Source organism: Chlamydotis macqueenii, chromosome 1 (assembly GCF_036417535.1).
Source record: "Chlamydotis macqueenii isolate bChlMac1 chromosome 1, bChlMac1.mat, whole genome shotgun sequence".
Taxonomy (NCBI): Eukaryota; Metazoa; Chordata; class Aves; order Otidiformes; family Otididae; genus Chlamydotis; species Chlamydotis macqueenii.
Genome location: NC_141556.1, coordinates 51,482,050 through 51,509,467, shown reverse-complemented (window position 1 = coordinate 51,509,467; position 27,418 = coordinate 51,482,050). Strand labels below are relative to the sequence as shown.

Below are 27,418 nucleotides of genomic sequence, written 5' to 3'. Positions count from 1 at the left end.
CATTTTTAGTGTTCACTAGATTCCATAGAATACTATAAACCAATACTATAATTCAGTAATAATTCAATATCTCAATAGAAATAATTCAATAACAAATGTTTAAAAGTTAATTTACTACTTTATTACTAGCTTTGGTGTTTCCCATAGCAGGACAGTGTCGTTGTTAGGGATTTTTCTGATAAATGGGTTTAAATTGTGAAAAAAACTTATTAAAAATTTACCTATGCAACAGGCCACTAAGAGGCAGTTTAATATTGTTGTTACTAAGGCAAAAGTAAAAACCAGGTGTCCTTCAAATGAATCCTGTGTATCGTATACTTGCTGGATGTTAAAATATTGTCTTAGAATGTGTAGTGGCACCTTAAAAACGGCAAAAGAACAAATCATGTGTGTTTTCTACAAAAAAAAAAAAAAAAAGAGTCAAGACAGGTATAGCACTCACTTTGAAGCCAATCTTCCCATTTAATTTCAGCCAGAAGGAGTACAGTTCATGCACTCTGGGATTGTTCCAGCATGTGAACCAAAACACAATAAATAAAACTGTCAGAAGATTTCCCAGCCAAACTAAAACACTAATGTAGATGTACCTGTAAGCCTTCAGAATAAATCCGCTCCTATTAACCATGAAAGAATGAGAATGAAAACAATGAGAAAGGAGAGATTCCGAATATTTCAGGTATAGAAAAAGTTCTAATTGTCCCTTTTACCATGTCGAATATCAGACGGCCTGACTATGAGACACAGTTTTTGTAAACCCAAGCTTATTATTTTGCCTTTCTGAGATAAATTCCAGGAAAGCAAATTGTTAAAACCATGAATATTCAATTATTTGAATTGTTTGCTGTTTATTCAAGCAATTAGAATAACCCTACCTGCTTGCTACCTCTCTTGCATCCCTCTGAAAAAGTGAGATGATAATAATTGTCCTCTTCTCCCTCCTCCTGTAGAAGGTATCCTATGGCATCTTCATAGGCAAGAAAGAGGTGACACTGAAAAAGAAAGAAATCAGGTAACAAAATAAAAAAGAAAAATAGTGCTAAAAATAGAGGCTCAGGGAAGACTGTTTACCCGTGTATTACCAGGCATTTCTCACAAAGGCAAAAACATATATTATTTCTCTTAAGCAACATGGACTGCATGGACTATATTATCCCAAGTTTTTTTGTAGCTTATGAGGTAGATTTTTATCATTACCACAAAATAATAAATATTCATAACTTTTTTTTTTTCATATTGTAAATTGATATATGGTCTGGCCCTGTTTTCTTTCCCTTTCTGAGTGATCTACTCCCCTTCAGAGCTTACTGTACTCTAATATAGGCAAACCTTCCCCCCCGCCATGATGTCATTCCAAGTCAGTGGAACTGGCAGCCTATATCTGCCTACATGGTGTGTCTACACGTTGTCAGAGGAAGTTCACCTTGGATAGTATATCACTTAGTCAGAAGTACTCGGAGAATTTAGGCAGGCAGCTATGTTTCAGTGGTTTACAGCAAATGTTGAATTTATCTACCTCACAGTAAAATAGAGCTGGAATACTGTTCCTTACTATCCATGCAGGAGTGCTAAGAGTATACTTGTGACCAGTTACTACAAGAGCATTGACGCTCAAGTAGCATGTTGCCCATATCATGTATCTATAGTTTGAAAAAGGATGGGGAAGTGGAAATACCACTGATCTCAACTAAATATAAGGTGAGCAGCACCAAAGTACTAGATGTCTTGTTTAATTTTGAAGATAAATTTTGAAACAGACCTTTTTCAAGTTCCAAACAAGTGTCATAATCAGACTGACCCTTATTTCAGGAAATAATCAGACTTATGATTATTTCAGGATTTCAGAAAATTTTGAACTGATAAATTCTTTCTCTCAGGAACATTCTTCCACAGTATAGCGGCAGTTGAAACATCACCTATAGCAACAGTAGCCATGGGGAAAGATTTTTTTCTCCATCAGTGAAAGCAAACCACTATCACAAAATGTAGTACATGCAATAATATCAAAGCAAGAATATCTCGTGATGGTGCTTATCTGGAATCTTGATGAAGTATACGTTCTTAATGCATATTTTACGTTTTTAAGATTTTTAAATGGCAAAGATTCTTTGAGTTTAATAATGTTGTGTATTTTGTTCTAGATTACTCTGCCTCTTATTACTCCATGGATGGTATTGAGTTGCCTTAAATACTCAGCTACATAAATAATCAGTACAATTATTTTAGGCAGTATGATATAGTTGTTTCCTTTCTTCACCTTTTAGGATTTAAATAATCACAGATTATTACGTCTTGAATAATTTTTCAACTTGTATTATAATTAGATATTACGTTATGTTGTAGTTTTCTTGTGAGAGCTTTATGTCTTTTTATGGGAGCTATACACACACTCTTCTTAGGACTTACAAACCAAGCTTGGTTATTGGATATGCACTTTCCTTCTGTTCTGTTCTTCTGCATCACAACCAATAAGACCACTCATGCTACTAAACACCATACTCATATACTGATACAGAGCTACAATAATTTTGACCAAAATTAAGTCCTTTCTTAACACCACAGACAACAGATCTTGTATGACTGGCATCCTATCTGTAAGCAAATTAAGGTTAAAGAATCGATTACTCAATACTGTCACTAAAGTAGTATTAGGAAAAAATTATACAAAAATAGTAAAAGGACATTAACTATATTTCACAGCTATTTGTCATTTTAGTCCTAAATCTGATAGCCCAAGGATAACAACAATGATGATATAGGGGAAAAAAAATATATTTCTGAGCAAATAATTTTTCATCTAATAGAAATGTATTTTTTAGCATTCATTATCCCCCTTATTTATTCCCTGTAAATTTGAGAGCTAAGTTTGAGATAAACTAAAGGTATGGAAGTAGGTCCAGTGGTTCTCTTAAGTAAATATCAATTATATGATTATACAAAATCTGATGAGAAATTTGTTTCGTAGTCTGATTTAGGAATACTGTCATCTGTCAAAACTGTGTGAGAAAGAGAATGAGAAAAATGAGATAGGTCAAAAACAGGAGAAAGGAGAAAAAGATAGTAAACAGTCAACAGCTTGGTAGTTAGGATACTTATCTATGCCGTAAAATCCTTCTTTCAAGTCCTTGAGTTGAGCAGAGGTTTAAACCTCTGTTTTCCACATCACCAATGAATAGCTTAAACTCCTGGTCTTGTAGGTTCATACGTTCTCCGATCTCACCCATACGTTCTTTTCTGGAGCTGAGAAACCTTTTGCCAGGAAAGCATTATGGAAACCAACAAGTACAGCTTATGAATCTTTTTTTAGATGAATTAATGTTTTCCACCAAAAAGAGCAGAGAATTATGTGAAAAAGTCCTAAATTTTCCTTTTCTGTAAAATCAAATAAAAGCAGTTGCATTATCTTACAAGACAAGTAAAACAAATTGCTTTTTTTAATCCATATTAATCCATTTTAATCCATATGCATGCTACCACTCATTCATTCATTACCTGAAAAACAAATTAAAACAAATTAAACTTTTTATAAGTGAATTTTAATTACATGCTGTAGTTATATATTTTATATTATTATTTGAAGTCATTGTATATACCAAAATGTGCAAATATATTTTGCAAAATAAAATATTTGGTGAGATATCTATGCTTATGAGTATCTTCAGAAGATGTTATAGAACATTTGATCCTGACAAGATATGCAATTCAGTAAGAAAATGTGTTTAAAATGCTGATTACCAGTTAAAATTCTTTAAGGGCCTGATCCAAAGCTTATTGGTATTAGTGGAAATACTCATACTGAGTTTAGCAGATTTCAGATAGAATCAGACTCCAACACATTAAAAATTACTAGTGTGGAATAGCTTTTTCTTTCTAAAAACACTGGAGGCAAATACATTAGTTCAAAACCAGCAGGATATAATTCTGAACTAAATCTATAATTCTAAAGTAGAACATGTGCATGATAGGTGTGAATAGTGATTTTAAAGAGATTTGAATTGAACTGGCACACTTAACTGACAAGACTTGGGATTATTCTGTGCTCTAAAAAAAAAGCATTTAAATCTGCATGCTTCCTGTTTTTCTAAGGCTAGAGATCAATTTGGGGCATTTTAGCATAGTACATCACTTATTTCTGTTTCAGATTCTAAAAATTTCTTTGAAGTATATGCCAGAAGCAAAATTATTTCTGCCCATAGATGAAATAGCTTGTTTTCTGTGGCTTCCTCAGATGTGGAGTGAATCTCTGCTCAGGAAAAATATCATTTTTTAAAAATAGAATAATATGTAACTCCTAATTTTAAGTTTAGCACTTAGCATTCAGAAAACATGGGTTAAATTGTGGCACATAGTCACAAGCTTTTCTGAGGCAGGTGCATCAAAGATGATCTGTCTCAGTTGGGCACAATCTGCTCTGGGAAATAAGAGAAAGAGGAGGTTCTGTTGTCCATTACATGTTATACCAATGAAGAAGTTTACTCAAATCTTTTGGATAGATGGTTATTAGAAAAGCATAAGGGTGTTAGAAAAATTTGTTCCATTTCCAGTATTTTTGACCCTTTCTTAAGAGTCTTTAAGAGTTTACGCGAAATAGTTTCAGCCTGTTACCTCCTTGTCTGGTATTCTCAGATACATAATCCTTAACATGAGAAAAGAAAAGAGGATTCGTCTATCTTTTCGGTCTCTAGCACAAAAAGAGTTCAGGGAGAGTTGCTGTCTGCTATTCTTGAACAGCTGTCTTGCTAACTGGTGTAAGGTCTTATGGCAGGCTTTCACACATACACAGAAGATCAGAAGTAGTACACAGTCTGGCCTTTTGTAGATTTTGAATAGTATATAAATATAAAATGTAGAATTACGTTGTATTTGAAAGAGACATCTAGTTCAGATCATCACAGCTATAGTTACATTACTACTATCTGGTTTCCAGAACATTTTTGTACCAATTTTATGCATAACTCTGTGTTCTGAAATACTATGACATCGTTGCAATTAAGCATTATGTCATAATCTCTGTTGCTAAGGCATTCAGGGTCAATTATATTTTCCTATGTTAGTATGGATTGTAATGACATTTCATATAAAGTGAGGATCCTAAAGATGAGATCTGTGAATCACGCTGGAGAGTTCTGGAGTTGCCCAGGATACCAAAAGGGTGGCTAAAGTGGATCTTTGGAGCTATTCATTTTGCCACCCTTCTTTTCACAACCTTTGCAAATTTAGTGCAAATTCCACAGTCCCTTCCTGGCCTGAGATTGGAGAAAACATTTTCTTTTAGTGACCCATCATTGGAGCATTTGTCTTCATAAAACATTAGTGAATTTGATTGATGATATAAAATCGAAAATACAGTTGAGAATAAATATAGTAAATGTGTGGAAATTAATCTGACATTCTTTTCTGAGCGTCCAGATTTCTGGAATGAGTAAACTGGGGAAGATGCTTATCCAAAATTTGAAAGGTGTTTGCATTGTTTAATGGTATGTGGCGTAATGTTTGGGAAATTAAAGTATATAGAATATTCTCTTAAGAGATTATCTTTTGGTGACTTTGAACTTCTGTCTGGACCCAGAAATACACAGTAAATGTGAAGGCTCTTGAAAAGTGTGGTTAACAATAGAAACGTACCTTTCCAATGAGGTATTTACTAAAGCTGTTTGAAGCTCAAAGCCTGAATAAGCAAAACAGATGCAAAAGTTGTCCCAATTACAGTTTAAGTGTGATTCTGCATATTTTTTATAATTAGATAGCATATTGGAATTATAGAATTGTGGTAAAGAAAGATTTGGTGAAAACTGTGCTGCCCTGATATTTTGCAAAGAGTTACTGAAAATAAGTTAAGTGTGAAGCATTTCCCAGATGGTAAAAATTCACTCCAAGGAATTTAAATTGGTGCTTAAAATGTTGCTGTGTGCATGAAGCTCCTTTTGCATCTTTAAAAAGAAAATTGCAATGTACTCTAATCACTGCCAATTGTACTGTAATTTATTACAGGGAAGATTAAATGAACACAAAAATTGCAGGTGGAAATTTGATCTCTCTCTGCATTAAAAATTTGCAGTATAATATCCTCATCTATCAAGTTTTGACCTATTTTTGTTATATTATCATGAAACTGAGCTTTCTTCAGGGAAATATCAGTAAAACATCATGCCCTTATGAAACAACTGTCAGTGTTAATTTAGTTAAGAGACATTTCCTTGAGTGTAAGCAAGATTTCTTATAATTTCTTGATGTAAGTATTAGTTTCTAAAAAATATTTTTAATCAAAGATTTCATTATTGTGTTGGAAATATTTGGGTCAGTTTAGGATAACAATCTAATATAAACCTTTTTTCAAATTTCTTAACTTTGCAATAGTCTTACTGGTTTAAATTGTTTTGCTGTCTAAAGTACTTAGTTGAGGGTTACCACTGAACTTTTTTTTTCCAAGTTTTGCATAACATTTTATTATCTAACATTTGATATGTGCTTTATGCAAACTGAGCCAATGCAAGTAATGCTTACTTGATTAAAGAACAGAAACATACAGATTTAATTTGGTATTTTCAGCATAATAATCATAACTGATTCATATAATAAATGGCACATTCTTTGTCAAATGTGACTTACATTGCAAAAACAAAATTAAGTGCCTCTATAATTAAAGTATCTATAAACTGAATGCAGAGAAAGGTTTTTCTAAGTCAAGCAAGTATTTGTACATGCTCCTGCATAGACATGCCCTGTTTCCCCAGGATTTCCAACACAGAACTTCGATGTTTTATCAAAAGAAAACAAGAGCAAAAGGACTTCAGCTGTGACTGATCCTAATTCTCTCCTTGCTTATGCATCATTCAGAAGCTGATCGCAGTTTCAACCATATAGGTCACAATAGTTTGTCCATCTAAAATGCTAAGCAAGGGAAGTATGTTGTTTAATTTCTATGGCAGAAAAATATGTTATGCTGCTCATGATCTGCTGAATAGTTCCCACTTCAGAGGTAGCTGCCTGTTAGTGGTAGTTAAAATATATTTCATGACATCTGGATCATAGCGGTTGTATGAATGACTGTGCTTCTAATTATTAATTTCTGTGCATTTTCCAAGGAGAATTATTGCACATCTTTCTGTATACAGATAGTACAGCATTGTGAAAGCAAGCAATATAACCCTTTCAGCTTGTGATAATGAGAAACAAAGGTGCTATTTAAAGAAGATCGTTCTGGTTTTGTTTTTTTTTAAAGCTGACAGTAAAATACTAGAGGGAAACCTGAAAAATGGAAAGATTAATTCAATTCATTTTATAAAGCAGTCAAAGATGAGGTTCTCATGGCAACCATACTTTAAAATAAAAAAAATAATAATACAGAAGTATTAATTTCCATGTCTCTCAAAAACTGAAGTATGGATCCACACTTCTTGAGCATTTATATCAAATAAAGAGAGCAAGAAAGGCGTATATCCAACAGTAGAGGAATATGTCTAACTGTAAGCTAACCTGTGACACACCAGTAAACTACTAATTGTTTTATTTTAAAGATACATTAAGCATAAAATATGAAACACAGCCACTATAGTAGGTGAGGTATTTATTATCAGATTTCTTATTAGTGGAAATCATACGTAAAAAAATCATGTATTTTAGAATGTAGTTGAGAAACTGGGTTAAATGTTGATTATTAAAATTTTACATGTAAACTGAGCTATGTAAAGAAGAGCTGTTAGCAGCTTCAGTATCTACTTTAATGTTTGCCTCATTGCTGTGATTTAGAATATTCTTCTATGTTTGATGTTTTAAAAATGACTTGCTCTAAGACATAGTTGCTGGAAATTAGTCACTCCTTTCCTTACGTCTTTATCAGTGATCTTCTGGTCTTTAGATGGAGTCCCTCCCTTTCTAAAACACAAGGAATAACCATGCATCTGCTGTTTTTTCTAATTCAGTTGAATATGCTAAATACTCAGCTCTTGGCTGTGAACTCGTGTCGACTTCAATTGCTTGTGTTGCCCTTCCAGCTTAACATACCCTGATCACATTTCCTTCTGTATCAAATGATATTCATTTGTTCAAATGAAATTCAGAGTATCTAGGAAGGCTATATTCTCTAAGATACTGGTACAAAATGATTGCTAAAAATAGCTAGCTTTATTGTAAAAACTACTTTTTAAATACTGTAGGGGAAGTAATATTAATACTACAGTTAATATTCTTCAGTCCATTACTAATGCATATTTAAATAGTACAAGTATAGATTATTAGATTTTTTTTTTTTATGAGACATCACCAGAATCACATCAGCAAAATGAAAGATGGTACCAGAACTGTGCTAATACTACCTTGATTTGGCACAGTAATACTAGTGTTTAGATTGCAGTGATTTTATAAAGCCTATGCTTTGCTGTTCAGTGCATCAGCTGGATAATTCAGCTCAAGAAGAGCTTCCTCATTATGTCTGACTGACAAAAAAAAAAAATCCTATGAAATTAATAAGAGAATGACTTCGATAATTCTTTCATATATATCACAGAAATTAATCCAAAATATTTTAATGTTTTGCTTATAATTATGTCAATGAGTATTTTGTCTGAACAGTTAATTTAAAAGTCAGCTTCCTTAATGATTTGATGCATATTGAAAATAATATAAGTTGTCGATATCAGTTCTTTTCCAAACTTCTTGTCATAAAATACACATAAAACCCAGACAGTTTAACTGAACCTATGTAGAAATGTACTACTTCATAAACTGCTTACTGATTCTGAATTAAGTGGATTTCCATTCAGTGAGATTACTTTTTCTGTGGTTTGTTTCATCGCAGTGGAGCTGGGTTGCCTAAGCAACCAGTAAAATACCGGGACTGGGATGTGGCTGCTGCTTTCTTCCTCTCTCTCCTACCCTGAATGCAATCAATGATGCGCAGAGCTCCCAATCTTGAGTGCCCACGTAAGGAAAGCATTGCCCATCACAATTTACAGAGCATAAAGTGAATAAACTCCCCTGGATGAGACAAAACCTGTGCTGTATCGTGTTGAGGGGTTTCCTAGGAAATATGGAGCTGGAGCTGCTGCATTGGATGAGGTCAGAGAACCAAGGACACACATCTGCGGATTAGCTGTGTTCTCATAGGGAAAGTTATCAGGGAGAAAACTGAAGCACCGGGAAGTGGTATGACTTGGTGGGGGGCACACATGGAATATGTGTAACATATAGATGTGCAGATGTCTCTTCTTAGAGATACACTTTCTCTGGATATAAATTGAATCTTGCCCAAAAGATGTGTTGCTCTGTGAAGCGGTGTTCCTAGGCAGGGTATGTGTCAGGAGTCCTGTTGGTGGTTTTCACATTTCAGCTCTTGTTAGATAAAGAGGCACTTAACTGCCCCTTCTCTTGGATTAAACAGAAAGTGGGCGGTAGGCCCAATACTTCAACAGAAATTATTGGTCTAATTTGTTTTGCTACAAATTGAAAATACCAAATGGTTTGAAGTAAATCTTCTACCTCTGTTTAAGCTACAGCAAAATTGCATTGGTGTAGAGTATGTTGAAATATGTGGAAGATCAGAAAGAATCATGTTAAGTTCTTAACTTGTTCTTAAATGTATTATTTATATTAAGTATTCTTCAGATCAGATGCTGTAATATGAAGAACAGAAAAATTATATATTAAAAATATTTGGTTTTTTTGACTTTATACAATGAAAAAAGTTTAAATTCTTACACTAATGTTGCCTTTCCTGGCTTTAATTACTTGATATCTCACATTCATTGTTGAAGCAATTTTTGTCAAATAAATGTATTTTTTATTTGTTTATGAGTATTTTCTGCTGTAATAGCAGATCTTGTCTACTTCATTTTTAACTTCATTTTCAGTAAAAATTGAGGCAATAAGAAGGTATTTTAAGAAGATGCTTATGTACAGTGAAAGGAAAATGAAAACTTTAATTCCTTTTTAAATTCCTTTTACCAGTGAAGAAAATAAAATGTGAATTTAGTATAAACTAATGGAGTATAACTTTCCTGCACATGCGGATAAGGAACTCTAATGCTTTTAGCTCTCTTATTTGAGTGCACAGTTCTGGTACCTGGAGTGAGAGACGATGCGTTTGAAAGTTCCATTTTTCCTTTCCTTGTCTTCCATCAGCTATGAACTCCAATGGTCGGTAGTGTAACAGAGAACATTTTGCAGTCTCCAGAACATTAAAACACTGTGACAGGGGCTCTCTACAAGTTTTCCTTACATAGTCAGGCTGGGTCCAAGTATGGAAAAGCCATACCTCTGTCTCTGCTGCAAAAGAACTGTGTTCAAAGGCAATTTATTACTTGAAAATAGTCCTTTTGATAAAGTACCTGATGATTTTGCTTTTTGCTTGTATAAACTCTCTTCTTTATGGCAAGGTGGGAGGCTCTGTCTTGTAAAACACGTAAAGCTAAACTAAAAATCCTGTGGCTATTTTAGTATCAGGAAAAGACAGTCTTTAGAGACACACCAATCCATGTAACAGTTCCATATACAGGTGTCTTTGCTCACACACATGTAAGTTGAAATTAACTGATCAGCTCAAATGAATAAAGTTACTCATATACATATTTATATATAAACCTGGTCTAGAAAATATGTCAAAATGCATTGCTTTTTCTTGAAAAAAAAATTTTTTTCCACAATTTTAGTTTTTTTGAAACATCACTAATTAACATAAGAAAAGTGCAGCCTATTTAAGAGGTAATTGCTGGGATATAGAATTGACAGCAAAATTAGTGCTCTTAGTTTTTTGTCATATTATCATCACCTTCTACATACAAACTGAACAAATCTGGTTTATGCTTCTGATGGCTAATGAGAAATATTAACACACGTACTGCGGGGGAAAACACTGACTAATCACTTTCAGATCACATTGAAAAAAAGATCTATATTCAAATGTATAGCAAACAAAATTGGATTTATGGCTTTATTTAGTTTTCAATATTTGAAAGCTTAATAAACTGCATTTAAAACATGTACAGGTATGCATTCTATTTCTGAACTGTTTCATTATATGGTTTGCTTTTTAGAGGCTTGTATGTCTTCACAATGTGACATAAGTAAATATAATAAATAGAAGAAGACTTGCATCCTGTTAAAACTCTACATACTAGTAGTGGGAACAGGATAGAAAAAATATAGCTTAATATAATACTAGGCTTTCAAAATAAAGAGTTAAATTACTACATACCTGTTGCTGAAAAATGCCAGAGAATTCTAGCAGTTATAATTGTGTATTGCTAGGAAAAAAATGAATTGCTTCTAAAAATACTTTGACAATCTATTTTATTTACTAACTATTCATTAAAGCCACAAATTTTAATGGTAATAAAAAGTATTAGCACTAAAACATAAAAAATAAGGCAAATGGTCATGTTAAGAAATACAGTTCTTAAGTTCGTTCTGAGACAGCATCATATATTCACTGACTTCAGTAGGCTTTGCACAAGGCTTCACATATCAAAGTTAATGGCAGTTTATCACCAATTTATGTTTTGTCAGAAGCAGAATTACCACAAAATTATTATTTTGTAGTCGTTCATGCTATCTGTGAGGAATGTGACACTCTGGAAATAATGAATATTGTATTGAAAAGTGACAGATGTTAACTCCATATGGTTTAGTCAGGAACTATTCTAACAGCTTCATGAATGTTAGGTATAACAGAGGATCCTCTGGGTATTCTCATCCAAAGAATTCCATCAGGATAAAAGAGCCAAAGACATCTGAAGTATTCTTTATCTCTCCTGCCAATTTACTGCAGTGTAAGTTTTGTTTCTGTACTGTATGTCTTAAAATGTTTTGAGGAGCTGTTTTGGGACCTGTAGTTCATGGCATGTCTGCAGATGGTCTCTGAACTCTTCAGTACTGATGTTCTGTAGAACCACTGCCTGTTCTTATGAAGGACTAAATGCAGTGACCCCATCCCATGTTCCTTTGTGCAGCCTTTAATATTGGTGTTCCTCCATCAATGTCACATTTTCCTCTTGGAACTGAAGTTAATGGATGGTAGTTAATACAAACGACCTGTTTTGGTACAGCTCAAGCATCTTCTTTGTTAAGTTTTAGCAACTATTGGGAGTGCAGGAAACCCAGAAAACAAAGACCTGGAAATAAAAAGCAGTTACTCTGAGTTAATATCAATGTCCTTTTTCCCTCAATCCAAATACAAACAGATGGTGCTCAGTAAAGAAAGGGCTTATAAAGTAGTTTTATAATCTTTAACATTAATGATAGTAGTAGTTCTATAACAATATCTAGTTCTTAAATGTGTATTTGTATTAATTATTTCTTATACCATTTTACAAAGGTCGGTATTGTTCCCATTTTACAATATTTCTGTATTGTACAATTAACATGTTGAAGATAAAACCAACAATTCAGGAACTAGAAGCAATGTATCTGTAGACCTATGTGATGACTAGGTAGTCCTGAAAGAGAGTACTAAATAGACAAAATGTGCTAAATAGACAAAAATTATATGGACAAGACTGTATGTCAGACCTGAACTTCTGTTTTTGCATAACATTGCATGGTGATATTAGGCTTACAGTTGCATTCAGAGTTAGATAAATCGCATTACACAGCTGTGCTGCATTTGGTGCTTGGTGCGCTTTCCTCAGTAGTGATGTCAGATAAGAAGTAGTAGAAAGCAGAGGCACTGAGTCATTTTCTGGGAAGATTAAATGTGTAAGAGAGGGTAGGAGGCAGATGACATGGATTGGGATCATAATTTGGAGCGATGAGGGAAGACTGTGTGGCACAGGGTTGATATCCTTTTTGGGAAGCTGGAGCTGTGCAGTGGGAAAGTTACGAACAGCATTTTAGATGGCAGTTTCACAGATGCATTGATAGTGTCTTGACTTTTGTATTTTCATAGAATTATTGAATGGTTTGAGTTGGAAAGGACCTTAAAAATCATCTAGTTCCAAATCCCCTGCCCTAGGCAGGAACACCTTCCACTAGATCAGGATGCTCAAAGCTCCATCCATCCTGGCGTTGAACACTTCCAGGGATGAGGCATCCACAACTTCTCTGAGCAATCTGTTCCAGTGCCTCAACACCCTCACAGTGAAGAATTTCTTCCTTATATCTAGTTTAAATCTTTGTTTTTTAGAAAGCTATCTTGTCAGTGGTCAGCTTTGTCATAGCTCATTAGCAAGCTGGCCACAGCTTCTGAAATAAAGTCATATCTGCTGGGATAATTTGAGAATTTTCAGGAGGATTTGGTTGCCAGAAAAGAAGATGAATATAGTTTTTATTACAAAAAATTGATGATGAATAGAAGTCATAAGATCTAAATGGGTTGCTGTGGAAGAGATCATAAAAGGGTCAGGTATTTAAGTGACCTTGGCAATCATGACAGCATTGCAGACTCCTGATACACTTTTTCTCCATACTTTTCTCTGTTAAGCTGCTGCAAGCACAATAAATAAGCTTTTAAATTAACAGTAAATTTAAATTCCAGTAACAGTAAATTTAAATTCCAGTAAAAAATGGCTTTCAGGACCCTACAGAGCCTGTTTGTCTCAAGCAGAACAAAGCAGTAGATGTCTGCTATAGCAGCCTTCTCAGTTGTAAGAATACTAGGTACCATATGCCTCTGGTTAAATTAATTGTATCGTACTGTGTGCAAAGTCATGTCTTGCAAAATAATATTTAATCATTTAAATCTTTTAAGTATTTTAAAAACATTCTGTTAGAGTTAAACCATAATCATGAAACTTCACATTTTCTTTTGAAATATGTGTGCCTAGAAGTAACACATCATTATTATAGCCAAAGGGCTTTATAAAACATTCTCTGTTTTTTCAATTTACTATATATATAATGACACTTCGTATATTCCAGTTAAATTTGTTTTCTCATATATTCATATTCAGTTCCCTTTATGTTAAAAAAAAAAAAGATTCCTACAGACATCAGTAGAGAAACATAAAAACACAGTATAAGCATTTCTAAAGGATTTCTGAGAAATTCAGGATTTATGGTAAAGTCTGAGAAGCGTCTTAAAAAATGCTGATAATACTTAGCTCTCATATACTGCTGTTTTCATTAGCACTTCTTCAAGCTCTTTAGAAGGACTGGTATTACCACAGCCAAGGAAATTCAGGCAAGCTAATACTAAACTGATTTTCCAAAGTCACCTGGTAAACTGTTGAAAAGGCTAGGAGTCACTCCTGAGTCACAATATAACAGTTTTTACTTCAGACTACAGTGTTCTCTTCTGCATTATGCTTTGCTTTAGCTAGACACTCTTTCACAATGTTGCTTTTAATAATTTCTAACATTGTTCTTGTGAATTTTAAAATTAAAAAATATATTTTATTTTTTAAGGTAATTGAGCAAGCTAGGCAAGTCGCAGCAAAACCTAACTCCCTTAGTCTTCCTTGGCAGCCCCAGTATTTTGCTTAAATTGTAGAGACTATTTCTACAAAACTGGCAGTTGTGCCATATTTAAATGGCCTCTAGCTTGAGAACTGGTATTAAAATACAGGATAGCATAGGCTAATGTGGTCTGGGGTTTGGAACAAGTTTCACAGCCTATTCTATGCACTGCAATGATATTACAAGATTTCTGTAACTATGCAAGGATTTTTAAAGCTATCTTTACAGTGCAGTCTGTACAGTGCACTGTAGTTGTTGTGAATGCAGTGTGGTCATATCTCATGTCCCTTTAATTAATTTTGGTGTTATTCCTTTCTGATGGCCTTTCCTATCACCTGTTCCTTTTCTCCTCTTAGCGTGATTCAGCTGCAATGTTAAATACTAATGAGAGAACTTGAAGTAAACAAAGGTAGTCATTTCAACTTACAGTAAAGTGATTTTTGTGGATTCTTGGGAGGGATGCAGGTATGCACCCATTAAAAGAGACTGTTGAAGCATTTATGCCTGCAGAGCTTATTTCTAGTGTACACTTGTATTAATACTTAGAGCAGAGGGATATTTTACAGAATTTAAATACATACTCTTATTTTCAATCAAATTAGTTTTCATCTCTTACGCTTTTTCCATCATCTAGGGTCTTTCAGACAAGAAGCAAATTTGCCATTAAACTAGGTAATGAAAACATCGTCTATGTTTCCTAAACAAGGTCTATGTATCCTCTTTTATATCTAGAAGAGGTTATAGAAAAACTTATTTTCTCTTAGTGGAAGGGAAATTAGCACTTCAGGTGGTTCAGATTTTTCACTGGATACCATAATTTATATTTAGAAGGGACAATCTCTTAACAGAATACTCTCAGTGAACAGCTGGTACACAGTAAGACTTGATGTCATTACAGCTGTCTTCAAAGTGATTTTGTGACACAGATTTAGTTTGATACCAAGACTAGAAGCTTAAATTATGTTCAATTTTTCTCCCTTCATACTTCAAAAAATGTTTTCCTCAGAAATAAATGACCTATATCTTAATCTTTTGATTTACATATTTCTGGACAATGTGTAAAATTCTAATAAATAATGGCTCTTTCAAGAAAATCAGTTCCTCTCCAGTGGAATATGTGAAAACCAAGTTTCTTTCTAAACGTTCAGGTGTTGATTTGGTAGGTTTTGAACTGAACTACAATTTTATTCCAATACAAAATGACTTCATATTGGTGAATGTAGTTGAATCATTATTAATATTCAGCTACTCTGTGTCACATGTGCAAAGATACATTCCAAGAAAGCACCTTGGCATTCCCAAATTTTCAAGCAAAAGCAGTTGTTACTTTGAAAACTACTCTTAAATTAGAATAGTGAAAATTTTACATGATGACAGATTTATGAGAGAAACATTTACAATGTACTTACTGACAGATTTGCAGTATTCTCACTGAAATTATGGGAAGGGAATTTTTTTGTAAGAAGATACAAATCTTCAAGATGGAGACAGGATTATTAGAATGAACTGCTTGGAGGCCACTGTAGATAGTGGTACCTTTTATGCCAGATGTGTCATTGGAGTGGGATATCAGAGAAGATGAAATACATTTAAAAAATTATTGTTGGTGTCTCTAAGGTCCCACCTGTCAATTAAGTGCTCTTGATACTACTATGAGTGTTACAGTAAAGGCTTTACACGTTATCCCTGAGTTAGTATTGTTTAGTCACATAGAGGGTGTGCAAAGGATGATAGCTACCTCTAGGACTCAGTTACGGCTGATGCTTTTAAATCAATCATGGTGTTTATACATGAAATTAAGAAAGAATTCTGCCTAGTTCACCAATTTATTTTAAGAATATGTGGGAGCCTAATTGTATTAACAGTCTATGAAGCTGAAGAGGAAGCAGAATAATAAGTCTCAGACATAACACTTCCAAACTTTTCTTGTGCTCCGTTGCTGAAAAATGCAGCATCATTTAGCTCATCAAATAACCTTTTCATCAAAAGTCTGAAGGGCATTATGAAAAGGCTAAAATTCATCCTTAGATTTCATAATACTCTTTAGAGTGATACAACATGGTGACTCCTTCACCTAATTAAACTGCTTTCCCCTTTTCCCTCTATTCCTATCTGTTTCTTTGGTGTAACCTCCATGAATGCTTTTGTGGTCACATGAGAATGTAGGATGAAACTTTATATTTTAAGGCTGAAGTTCTCTCTGTAAAGTTAGAATAAGGAAAAGTAGATTCTTATTATTTTCTAATTCACAAGAAAGGCATGGGTTTATGAAACAGGTCAAAAATGCCTTTTGTATTCTGTTCCTTCACTTTGACCCTTCTGGCTTCTTTTCAAACTGTTGCTTGGCTGAGCTTTGCCTCCTTTGCCCTCAGTTTTTCTGATATTATTGGAATTCTTGAAGATTTATCTTCAAGGTCCCAAAGTGATGGCTTTTCCTTGTGTTGGTCCAGAGATCAGCTGTGATCTTGGTATCCATTTCCAGTGATGCTGGAAGCCTGGCTTCCACCTTTGTAATACCTGAGCTTTGTACTATTTCTTTGGTTTGAGATGTTGTTTCTTTTCATTTTCATTTTCATATTGCTCTGGACACTCAAAATGACTGAAGGATAAGAAAGCACTCAGTCCTGAGGATTTTGAGCTGAGGCCTATGAATACAATAATCTTTGTTCAGGAGTCAGAACACAGGCCATACATACATAAAATTGCACAGCAAAGGAATAGCTGTATAAGGACTGATAAGGTGTCTCTGATTGACTCAATAAAATTCTGGCTTCATGACTGAAGGTTATCTTGACTTAACAATCCATTGTCTTTACAACATGGTTTACAACTTAGAACAGCATGGTTGGGCTTCCCACATGGCATAGCTGAAAGGATTGGTGAGTGAATATGGAATCTATTAAGAAAACTCACTGTTGACACAGCTAAACATCTGAGGAAGATGAAGCTTTAATACAAAAAGACATCTTTCATGTAATTATGATAGCATAAAAAATACCTGTTATAGAATAGCTAAAAAGTATTTGGGGTTATTCTATTATTTTTAATTGAGTAAATATGTAGTTTTTCAAGGGTACTTCAGCTGCTGGAAACTTGTCATTAATTTTTTTTCATAAGTTTTCGCATTATTGTCGTGATTGTGATACTGACAACATTTTAATGAATTTTTCCAGAAATTGTCTATGACAAATCTATAGATCTAATTAGAGCAGAAAAATCAAATGCAATACCCAAAACAATGTAATTGTTTTTTGTGTAAGAAAAGTTGGATTTAGACATGATTGCCCTCAAGCAAGATACACAGTACAACTAATAACTCCTTTCAATTCACTTCAGCTAAGGAGAGACAGCAAACTGAGCAGTGTCAATTCAACAAGTATTTGAAAACCTCAGCTTGCACCTCAACAGTAATTTAGAGTTGCAGCAACTGTGATAATCTGGGAGAGGAACACGGCAGAAATGAAAGACAGAGACATCTAATTTCAATATCTTGATCAAATGAGCGTCCTAACAGGAAATACAGATGTAGCAAGAGAACTGAAAGCATTTGCCAAGCAGTGCAGTTCTGGTAACATGAAACAGGTCCACAGAAGTAGAATTCAGATTGCCCCTTAGCTTCTGTTTCTGTGTTTTCCTCTTCTCCTTTTCTAATTCACTGTTCTTGAATATTAATTTAATAGGCGTTTTATCTCTTCTTTAAAGTGCTCTCTTTTTTTGTCTTTTTTTTTTTAAATCTTCATGCAGCTTTTTTGTATATTCCATTTAGAGTGCAATGTGAAACAGAAATTAAGTGAGATTATAGGGGCTTTACCTTTTACAAATAATTTCAGTAAACATTAAATTGTGAAAGAATGATCCCGTGAATAAGACTGAAATATTATTTTCATATTTAGTGTCCTTGGAGTGGGGGCACTAGCTGATCTCTACAATGCCTAAGAACTGGGTTCATCTTTTTTAACTCCTTTGGGTCTGCTATTGGATGTACACATAGTACAGGGAGATGAACCACCTTCTTCTACACTCTAATGTGCAGGACAGGTACAAATGGCACTTTCTGGCGTTAAGTTCATTAATTTGAGTTTTAGGACCAATTGCAACTTGAAAATCTCATCAGAAGTTTTTGAGTTTAGAATCTTTGGTCTTCAGGATGGCTCCTTTCTTTTCCTCTTATTCTTACTCTCTTCTCTCTTCCCTTCTTCTCCCTGTCTTCTTTTTTTCCTGTTAGTACGAACAGAGAGAGCAATAAGGTGTTTGCCCACTGTTAATCAGAAAGGTGATTAAAATGTTTTCATTGTCATTTCTCTTTATTTTAACAATAAAACCTTTAAAAAAGTGCAATGCAAAAAAAAAAAAAAAAAAGAAAACATCTGCCAGTTTTTGTTCTGGTATTGGTTACAGTGCTGTCTGATACGTGGAGCTGTGAGTGATGCTTGTTTGCTTCTTTAAAGAGGAAAAAGTGACTTGTGTAAATTTCTCAGGAGACTGTGATCATTTGATTTCCAATTTATTCCAAATGAAGAATATGCTAATTAAAACAATTGTGATATTGTTTCTGCAATTACTTGTAAATTATGACTGACTTAATGAACTACTTCTGCATACTCAGTTCTCCTGAGTAGGTTAGACAATTTGCCAGAGCAGAACTTCGTCAAAGAAAACACTGGAAGAACTAGTGTTATTTCAGAGCACATTGATCCTGAACCTCCACAGAACTGTATAGCACCAAGAGTGGGCTTGAGGCAATGCAAGGAATTGTCTTTTTCAGCAACGTAATGTGTACCAATGTTATTTTTCCTACAGCTGTCAATTTAGTTGAAATATGCAGTTGTTTTACCATCTCTTTGAATCACGAAATACTGGAACAATTAAATTCTGCTACATGACTTCTCAGCAGAAGTAGAAATAGCAAACAGTAAGAAAGGGGCGTTGCCAGCAGATGAAAGACAGGAATTGATTATTTGATAACTTTGAAGGTTTATTAAGAAATAATTTGTATGACACAAATTACCTTAAAAGTAACAGTGAGAACCAAAGCATGTAACGTGGTCAATGCAATGGACCAAGAGGGTGACTTTCGTAGAAGAGTTCTTGAATGGGTCAAGATCAGAGGCCCTGAAGTTTAATAGATGTAAGACAATTATTTGGGTAGCAATTTTTAGCTGGCTGGTAGAGGCCACATTTTAGAAATACTCTGCAGGAAGATGCATTAAGGCTTAAGCACAATATGAATGTATTAACCTATGGAAGTAAGAGACAATCAGCACCCAAGTTACAGAACGATGCGTATGAGAAAGCAGTAGGTTTGTTCTTTCCTTCTGTGTTTGCATGTCTGACTGATTAAGAACTCAGCCACTCTCTGAGTTTTAATAATTTCTCTTTTATTTGGGGGTAAGAAGAGGAAAGAAGAGAGTGGTGAGGGAGTGTGTGCAAGGAAGCCGAGTCCAAGAGCTCAGACCTTTTTCTCTGTAGTGACTGAAAACAAGTATTCCCGAAGGGATAGTTTGAAGCAGGCCACTCTCACCAAAATTAATATATACCTGCAGAGAGTGCATCCCTCTCCAAAACAGAAATAGCAGAAAGAGATATCCTGAAAGTTCAAAGGAGAAATGTGAACACTTTAGCTTTTGACTCTGCCATCCAATACTGAGGAAGTGTTTGAAATCATGTCTGGGAGATACTTCTATTATGAAAAATACTGAGGTTTGGAAGATTGTTGTCATGTGAAATAAAACAGCAACCTTTCTAAGTTTTCAGTGAGAAATACTGAGACAAATGTAGCACATTCCTTCACCTTACCCATGCAAACCTTACAGTCAGGAACCACACCGTGAATGGAAAGAACCATCTACTTCCTGACTGATTACAGTGATCAGAACTAGAAGAATGGGGGACTGTTATACCTAAAAGGCAAATGGTGGCTCAGATACCTAAATCAGTATTTGATATGCATATCACTGTTTGATATGACAAAGCTCTGGTGTGGCCAGTAGACAAATCCATTGCTATGAATAGAACTTCATTTTTTGTCATTTTCAGCACAAAGGAAGTCCAGGTGTCTTCTATGGATGTCCACTTAGAGGAAGGTCCTAATGATCCACTAGATTAGGAATAAAATGATGGGTCCGAGGAGGTCTAATAGATTATGACCTATCCAATGAAAAAAATTTGCCATCTCTCATTTTCATTCTCAGTTCCTCTGATCTTTGAAAGAGGCAAGTGAGCTACCCAGTTTTTTTCTAATGTAAGTCTTCTAACTGTTGGTTCATTCTACAAAAATTTTGAAGGGATTCTTCTAAAGAAGAACAAAAAACTTAGATGATGGTGATCCCCTAATTATTTATCTCCATTCATACAAACTGCATTCATAGTAGCCTGTCTGAATGGTAGTTATGACTGCACACATCTTTTAGGAAACCTGTACTACTTTTTTGCCTCTCCTCTATGCCTGACCTTTTAGATATACAGTCCTCTTTTAAAAATGCTGTCAGTTTAAACTGTTGCATATTGCAGTTCATAAATATAGATTCTTCCATGCAATTTTTGAGCTTTCCTAGTTGCAATTCCCAGCCTTCTGTCAGAGTTCTCTCTCTTGAGAAGTGAAATATTCCTTAGCTTTATCTGACATTTCCAACTGAAAATGGGAATCTCAACCTATGAGATTAGTAAACCGAGACCGAATTCACAACTCTGTCTGCAGGAGCTATATGTTCATATATCAGCTTATCTGGTATTCACATGGGAAAACCCTGTTGATGTAGATTCTGCCCATCTCTGTATCTACAAAACAGTAATCTGTTCTCTCCTTGCCTGTTCCTCAGGTGAAGTGTAAGCACACTTGCTTAAACAGCAGAAATACACGTATGATAGGAAGATTAGGTCTGGCTAATCTGAGTCCCTAGTTCACAGGTAAATATAATTATTGATTTCTGTTCATCAGTCTTCCTCATACTGAGTGAAATATAAGTAAATTAGAGGAGAATGAAGGCCTGTCCTCAGATATGATGAATTTGGTACAACCTATATTGAAGCATTTATTTCCTCTGACACTTAGGTAAGAACAAGTTATCTCTGAAAATAAGTTGGTTTCTAAATCCAAAGTACCTAATTACATAGTAAGGAAGTTCTGTGTCCTTATTAAAGATCTGCCAACAACTGGATGGAGCTCTCTGATGGGGAAGAGTTTTCTACAACCTATTATTCCTGAAATTCTTATCAAACTGTTACCTGAGCAGAATCTGGGCTATCAATTGTGGGCCTGTAATGGGACAATTCCCACCAATATTAGTGTAGTATCTGATCTCTTAGACTCACATTCTGTTTTCATGTTTACAGTTCCTAGACTCTTAAATTATTTTATTCATGTATTTCTACCAGTCAGGAGGTTGTCTCTGAAAGCTGTACTATCTTAAATCCTTTTAGCTAGGCAAATTAGTCCTCTTCATTAGACCATGCAAATATTTATTGTCATCATGCACATTATTCCACCTATCTAAGAAAATGTTATTCTCAGTAGGTATGTTTGAAAAGGAGAACTATTAGGTGCCTTAGAGGGGTATCCACCTGGTGTGTTTCAGAGAGGAAAGCTGACCTTTACATTGCAGAGAAGTTTAATCCTTTCATGAATGGCAGAATTCTGTGGAAGTGACTGAAGATGTTACCAGCACCACCTTATTCATAGGTGACTACCCCCACATCTGGCTTCAGCTGAAGGGTTTCTGTGAGCGTTTTCTAACCCATCTCAAGCAAGATGAGCCAGATTAACTCACCAACTCTACCCAAATTGGCACAGCTGGTTTGCCTTGAGCAGATCAGAGGCCATTCTTACAAAGAGCTCTGGCAGTGGAGCTGTTGAATGATACCTTCTAGTTGAGGAGCAGCAGGGTAGGTGGTAATGTTTTCTGCTTGCCACAGTTGTTCATTAAATGAACCTCTGTCTAACTTTCACATAGCCCTAACAGAAGATAAATCATTCAGGATTTCTATGTGTACCATTTATGTTGCGTGAATTTTCCACCAGTTATGTAAGTAGGGTTTTAGTTGGATTAAACTTCTCTGTATCAAACTCTGTAGTTCAGAAACATGGATGATAAACCCTCTGTTTCTAACCAAAAGAACTGACCTATATTTGGAAATATCAAGGAAATTTCTCTGTGGGAGCTTGTGACCAGCAACTAGTTGATGATTCAGACAGTTTTTCATAATAATATTTTTTTTTAATTCACATAAGCATATAAAGCAATCAGAAAAAATTGTTGAAATGAACTTTTCTTACCTATATCTACTGTTTTAAGACAAGGAGAAAGTTTCTGTAAGTTTTGGTAAAATCCATATAACAAAGATGCTCCTGTGAATAGCCTGAAAGAGGCTGGTTTGCAACTTTTTGCTTTAGGCAGCTGTAGATTAATAATTTCTCTTCCCTTTTTTCAACTGGTTCTTTTATCTGCTTAGGTGCTTTTTGCTCTCTGTTAGTAAGAGAGCTTAGTAAAGTGTCATTTGTGATGGAACCTGGAAGTTGATCATCGTCTTCCAAGTTCATTCACTGTTCTTCCGTGTCTGAATTATTGTAGTCTAATGCTTGTTTATCCTATAACTAAATCTGAAATTGAACCAGTGCTTTTCTGCATCCTAGTAGCTTGGTAAAGCTACACATTGACTCTCCTAGCAGCCATAGTCAATTAATAGCAGGTTACTTCCGTGTTCTAAATGCACATATGTTTCCAAAATGCCTTGAGCTGGTATCTGGGGTCAGCCAGCCTTTCATGCTCTGTTCCACTGAGGTGTTCTGGCTTCTTAACTTGATGGCTAATTTGGTAGAAGTATCCAATAATGATGACTTAAAATGCTGACAAGCTTTCAGTTCCTATCTAAGGTAAGTGTTATCTGAAGCAGAGTATATGCACAGAATTGCTTCAAGGAATTATTTACTTATTCTACAGTAATGGATTCTTTCAGGTGTATTGTCCATGTGGGTACCACCATCAGTACTCCTTGTCTGCTACTATTTGACCTCTAAGAAACAATTTAGGTGCCTAAACAGAGATGTCTAGATTAATTTGGACACTCCAGATACCCTTTCTGACCTCTAGCTACTTTCCCAGAAAGACTCAAGTTTCCAGTAAGTTGCATGTCACATCTGTCACCCCTTGCAGTCACCTTGGATACTCTCCTGTGTCTAAAATGGCCACGTATGTCTGTGTTTAGTCACTCGAATTTCTTCCCTTCTTTTCAAAGAATCTGTTTTAAGTACCCTGCATGTGATGTGACTTTTTAAAGTAACTATAGTTATTTGTGAAAAGTAAACAGCTTTTAGATGCCTAGAAAATTAATATTCTTAGCTAAATTATTTTGCATGTAATCATTTAGATTACCTTTTTAAAAAAAAGGAAAAAAATCACTTATGTTTTCTAAATACTTTTCAAAATAATTTATACGGTTATCCTTCCATATTTGCAAACTTCAAATAAATTATTAGGGGAAAATTAATATAGAGAATCTATTTTTTTTATTCCTTCACTTTCCCTACCCAGTATTTGTAACAAAAAAAAAAAGATGTAGTGAGTTGCAAGCTTGCTAAAAGACCATTATTTTTAGTGATTAGTTTCAAAACAGTTACATGTAAGTAATTATATAAAATTTCAGTAAATGTTCCACTTAGAGTTGAAAAACTCTGCATTTCTGGATGTAATCTTCCATGACTGCATGTATCTGCATCTAGAACTGGGCTGTAATTCTACAGCCAGAGGTATTTTGCTAGACATTTTTTATATATATACACTTTCTGTCTGTATAGCTTTGTTTCTACTGCCTAACAGGAATTTTTGCAAAAATTAAATGAGGCCATTTGGGGTGAAAGAGTTTGGATTTTACATTATTTCTTGTGAAATCACTTATTCCGTTCTTGCTGGTTTTGAACATAACTATAAGATGAAACAGAGCATAGATAAGCTTGTATGCGGAATGAGGGCAGGAGAGGCAAACTACTTTGTATCATATCTTAAATACTGCTCAGATCAGAAACATATCCTTTATCAAGGTTAGGAAAGACAGAAGTGTATGATGAGTGCAAATGCAAGAACATATATTTTGTATTCTTTCTGCTTTATAGTGGCCTTCCAGTACCTAAAGGAGGCCAGAGGAAAGAAGGGGAGAAACTCTTTACCAGGGCCTGTTGTGATAGGACAAGGGGTAATGGTTTTGAAATAGAGGGAGGTAGATTCAGACTGGATATAAGGAAGAAAATTTTTACAGTGAGGGTAGTGGAACACTGGAACAGGTTTCCCAGAGAGGTGGTAGATTCCCCATCCCTGGAAACATTCAAGGCCAGGTTGGAGTGGGCTCTGAGCAGCCTGATCTGGTTGGAGATGTCCCTGCTTCTTGCAGGGGAGTTGGACTAGATGACCTTTAAAGGTCCCTTCCAAACCAAACTGTTCCATTATCCTATGATTCTATGAAACTGAATTATTTAGACATATCCTTCCTTCCAAATACAAGTGTTGAAATTGTTTATTTAGAAACAGCATTCTAAAAATCAGCCATTATTTTTCCAGTCTCTTTTGCCTTGACAATTAGTAAGTTTTCTTCCCAGTTGGTAGAGGACTTTGTTATTCCTTTTTTGCATCTGATGTGTGAAATATCAGAAGTGGAACAATTAACAAGTTTTCATTAGAGTCTTCAACAAAAAGATATGGTTTCAAGTGCTCATCTGTCCCATTCATATTGCTTTGCACTTATTTTGGTTATTAAGTCTCACCAAATTTTCCTCTTCTATTACTCTTTCCTGCTGCACTACATTGTCAAATTAACATGTACTTTCAGAGCAGCCCACTCAACTGCTAGCTTTCTCCTGCAAGAAGAGGTTACCACATAATTTCTCAATGCAATTATATGTGATCTTTCTACAAAATTACGTTTTGCATCAACTTTCATTCATTTTTCAGAATTTCTTATTAAAGATTGCTTGAGTATTAAAAAGAAATACTTATTTGGTTTGTTTTGTTTCCAGTAGAATTTTAACTTGAACATGGATGTTGAATTAATCGAGTGTTTCACCTGGGGGATGTTGAACGTTATTTTGTCTGCCTGAAATTTTTAGTCTTTTAACGTTAGTTTTCTGAAGGATTCTTATTTTGATGAACATGTATAAGGCAGATTCTTGTGCTGTAAAATGTGATGGTTCATGAGAGGCTGTCATTACGACATCTAGGAACCATGCCTTATATAGTCACATAGAAAGAAATTCTCATGGAAACGGCATTATGGAGGTGGCAGCTGCAGCTCTATATTTTTGTATACATTGAATTTTGCAGTTAAAGATTAACCCTTTATGTGATCTTTGTAAAAATTACATTTATGTTCCTCTCAAATACAGAATATACTCTATGACTACCAAAACAAATTTCTGAAAATTTACAGGAGAGTTAATACATCTCTAAGAGTTAAAAGTAACTCTATTTTCACCACATTGCACTCCTGTTGCTGAAATTTTGGGCAAGAACTATATTAGGATATTATAATTTGCTTAGAATTAGCAGTAATTACCAACTAATATCCTTCCTCACTAAAAGCTTTTTTTCTTCATTAGAGGCTGGCAAGCAATGTTCAGAAAATTCCATACGGAACTATATTTCCCCCAAAATCTTTCTTATCTTTTGTAGTTCCTGATGGATCACTGTGAAACAGATGAGTAAAATGTGGACAGTGAGCCTACCAAGAAGGTAGCGATAGTGAGGCACTAAAATCCTTCAGTACACAGTCAAGTAAAGACTGCAATGTTAAGGGATTGAATTGGCAGTTCTGAGCAAATATATAATCCACAGAGACTTCTACTGTGATTTATAAGAGATTATACGGCTTTGAGAAGCTGGTAATGTTGGAACTTGGGCACAGAGCCTGGAGACCGCTGACACCAACCTTGCAAACCACCTTCTGGTGCTTTCTTTAGATTTAGCACAAAGCAGAAGGAGAAACAGCGATCTGGCTGGACACTGTTGCTCTTTTTCTGTGTTGTTGCTGGTGACAGTAGAAGCCTGCATTCTTCATTAGTTGCTTAGTAATTGTGTTGTTATATCTCCCACACAGGTTCATGGTACCTTGCTATAACATTTACTAGAGTGAGAAAACATAGCACTGCCTCATCAAAGGTATCTGCAGCCAACATAATGCCACCAAAGAGCTGGAGCCTGGTCAGAGCACCATGTTGTTTGCTATGTGAAATAATGCCTTCTTCAATATTGCTACTCATGTTTTAAATACTATGAATTTTCTGTCTTACATGTTTTCTTGCTGATCATCTCATTTTATGATATCACTTTGGCAATACATCCAGTATCATCACTACTGAAGGTAAAGGCAATCTTTACCATGCAAATAAGATGAGTTCTTTGCTTACCATTCCTCTGTGAGAGGACACTTTCCAAATATTACTCAGCTGTGACTCTTAGTTTTATCAGTCAACTGAGTATGTGGAAAAGGGAGTTGAGAATACATTTTGGGGCAGATATTACACATGTGCAGAGTGTGCTGCTAAAAACATCTTGCTGGATAAAATGAAAACAGAATTTGAATAGTGCAGGTGTTACAATACAGTTGTTACCACAGCTATAGCACACACTTCTAGTGGATTTTTATTTTGCATTAGAAACTTGTGCCATGGCAACAGCAATGCCTGTTAAAAGATGTAACTCTGTCGCTATAATTTATCTATTACAGCTCTTTTCATTACTATTATTAAGAACTGTTATTCTCCTGAATGTGCTTTAATTTTGAACATAGAATCTCTTGAGATACAAATGTGAATAAGCTGATTTCCAACTTTACATGAATACAAAATTCATAGTATTTAGTATGCTTCTGATTTTCTTTATGTGCTTTGTAGTCTTGGAGTCAGATTCAGAAAATAGATATGTGAGTTTGATGAAGCATCTGTAATTTATAACTCTCAAATATGGAAAGAGAGAAATGGTATTCCACAGAGTTCTATGTAAGTACCGCAAGCAACTGTGCTGGGGTGCACCAGTGTGTAAATAAAGAGCTG

The 27,418-nt window shown here is 34.9% G+C and overlaps 1 protein-coding gene across 2 annotated transcripts in view; it reads left to right on the top strand.

Annotated features, from left to right (window-relative positions):
* The window catches only part of ANKS1B (ankyrin repeat and sterile alpha motif domain containing 1B), a 444,690-nt gene that overhangs the window by 186,439 nt on the left and 230,833 nt on the right, over positions 1–27,418 (top strand). Inside the window, exons 13-15 of one of the 2 annotated variants that reach the window (XM_086750799.1) lie at positions 12,647–12,662; positions 14,164–14,181; positions 16,268–16,282. The exons of the other annotated variant lie outside the window; for it this stretch is intronic. Of the exons in view, the coding sequence (XP_086606925.1) occupies positions 12,647–12,662; positions 14,164–14,181; positions 16,268–16,282 (49 nt within the window). The remainder of the gene's footprint in view (positions 1–12,646; positions 12,663–14,163; positions 14,182–16,267; positions 16,283–27,418) is intronic. 2 annotated transcript variants of the gene reach the window in all.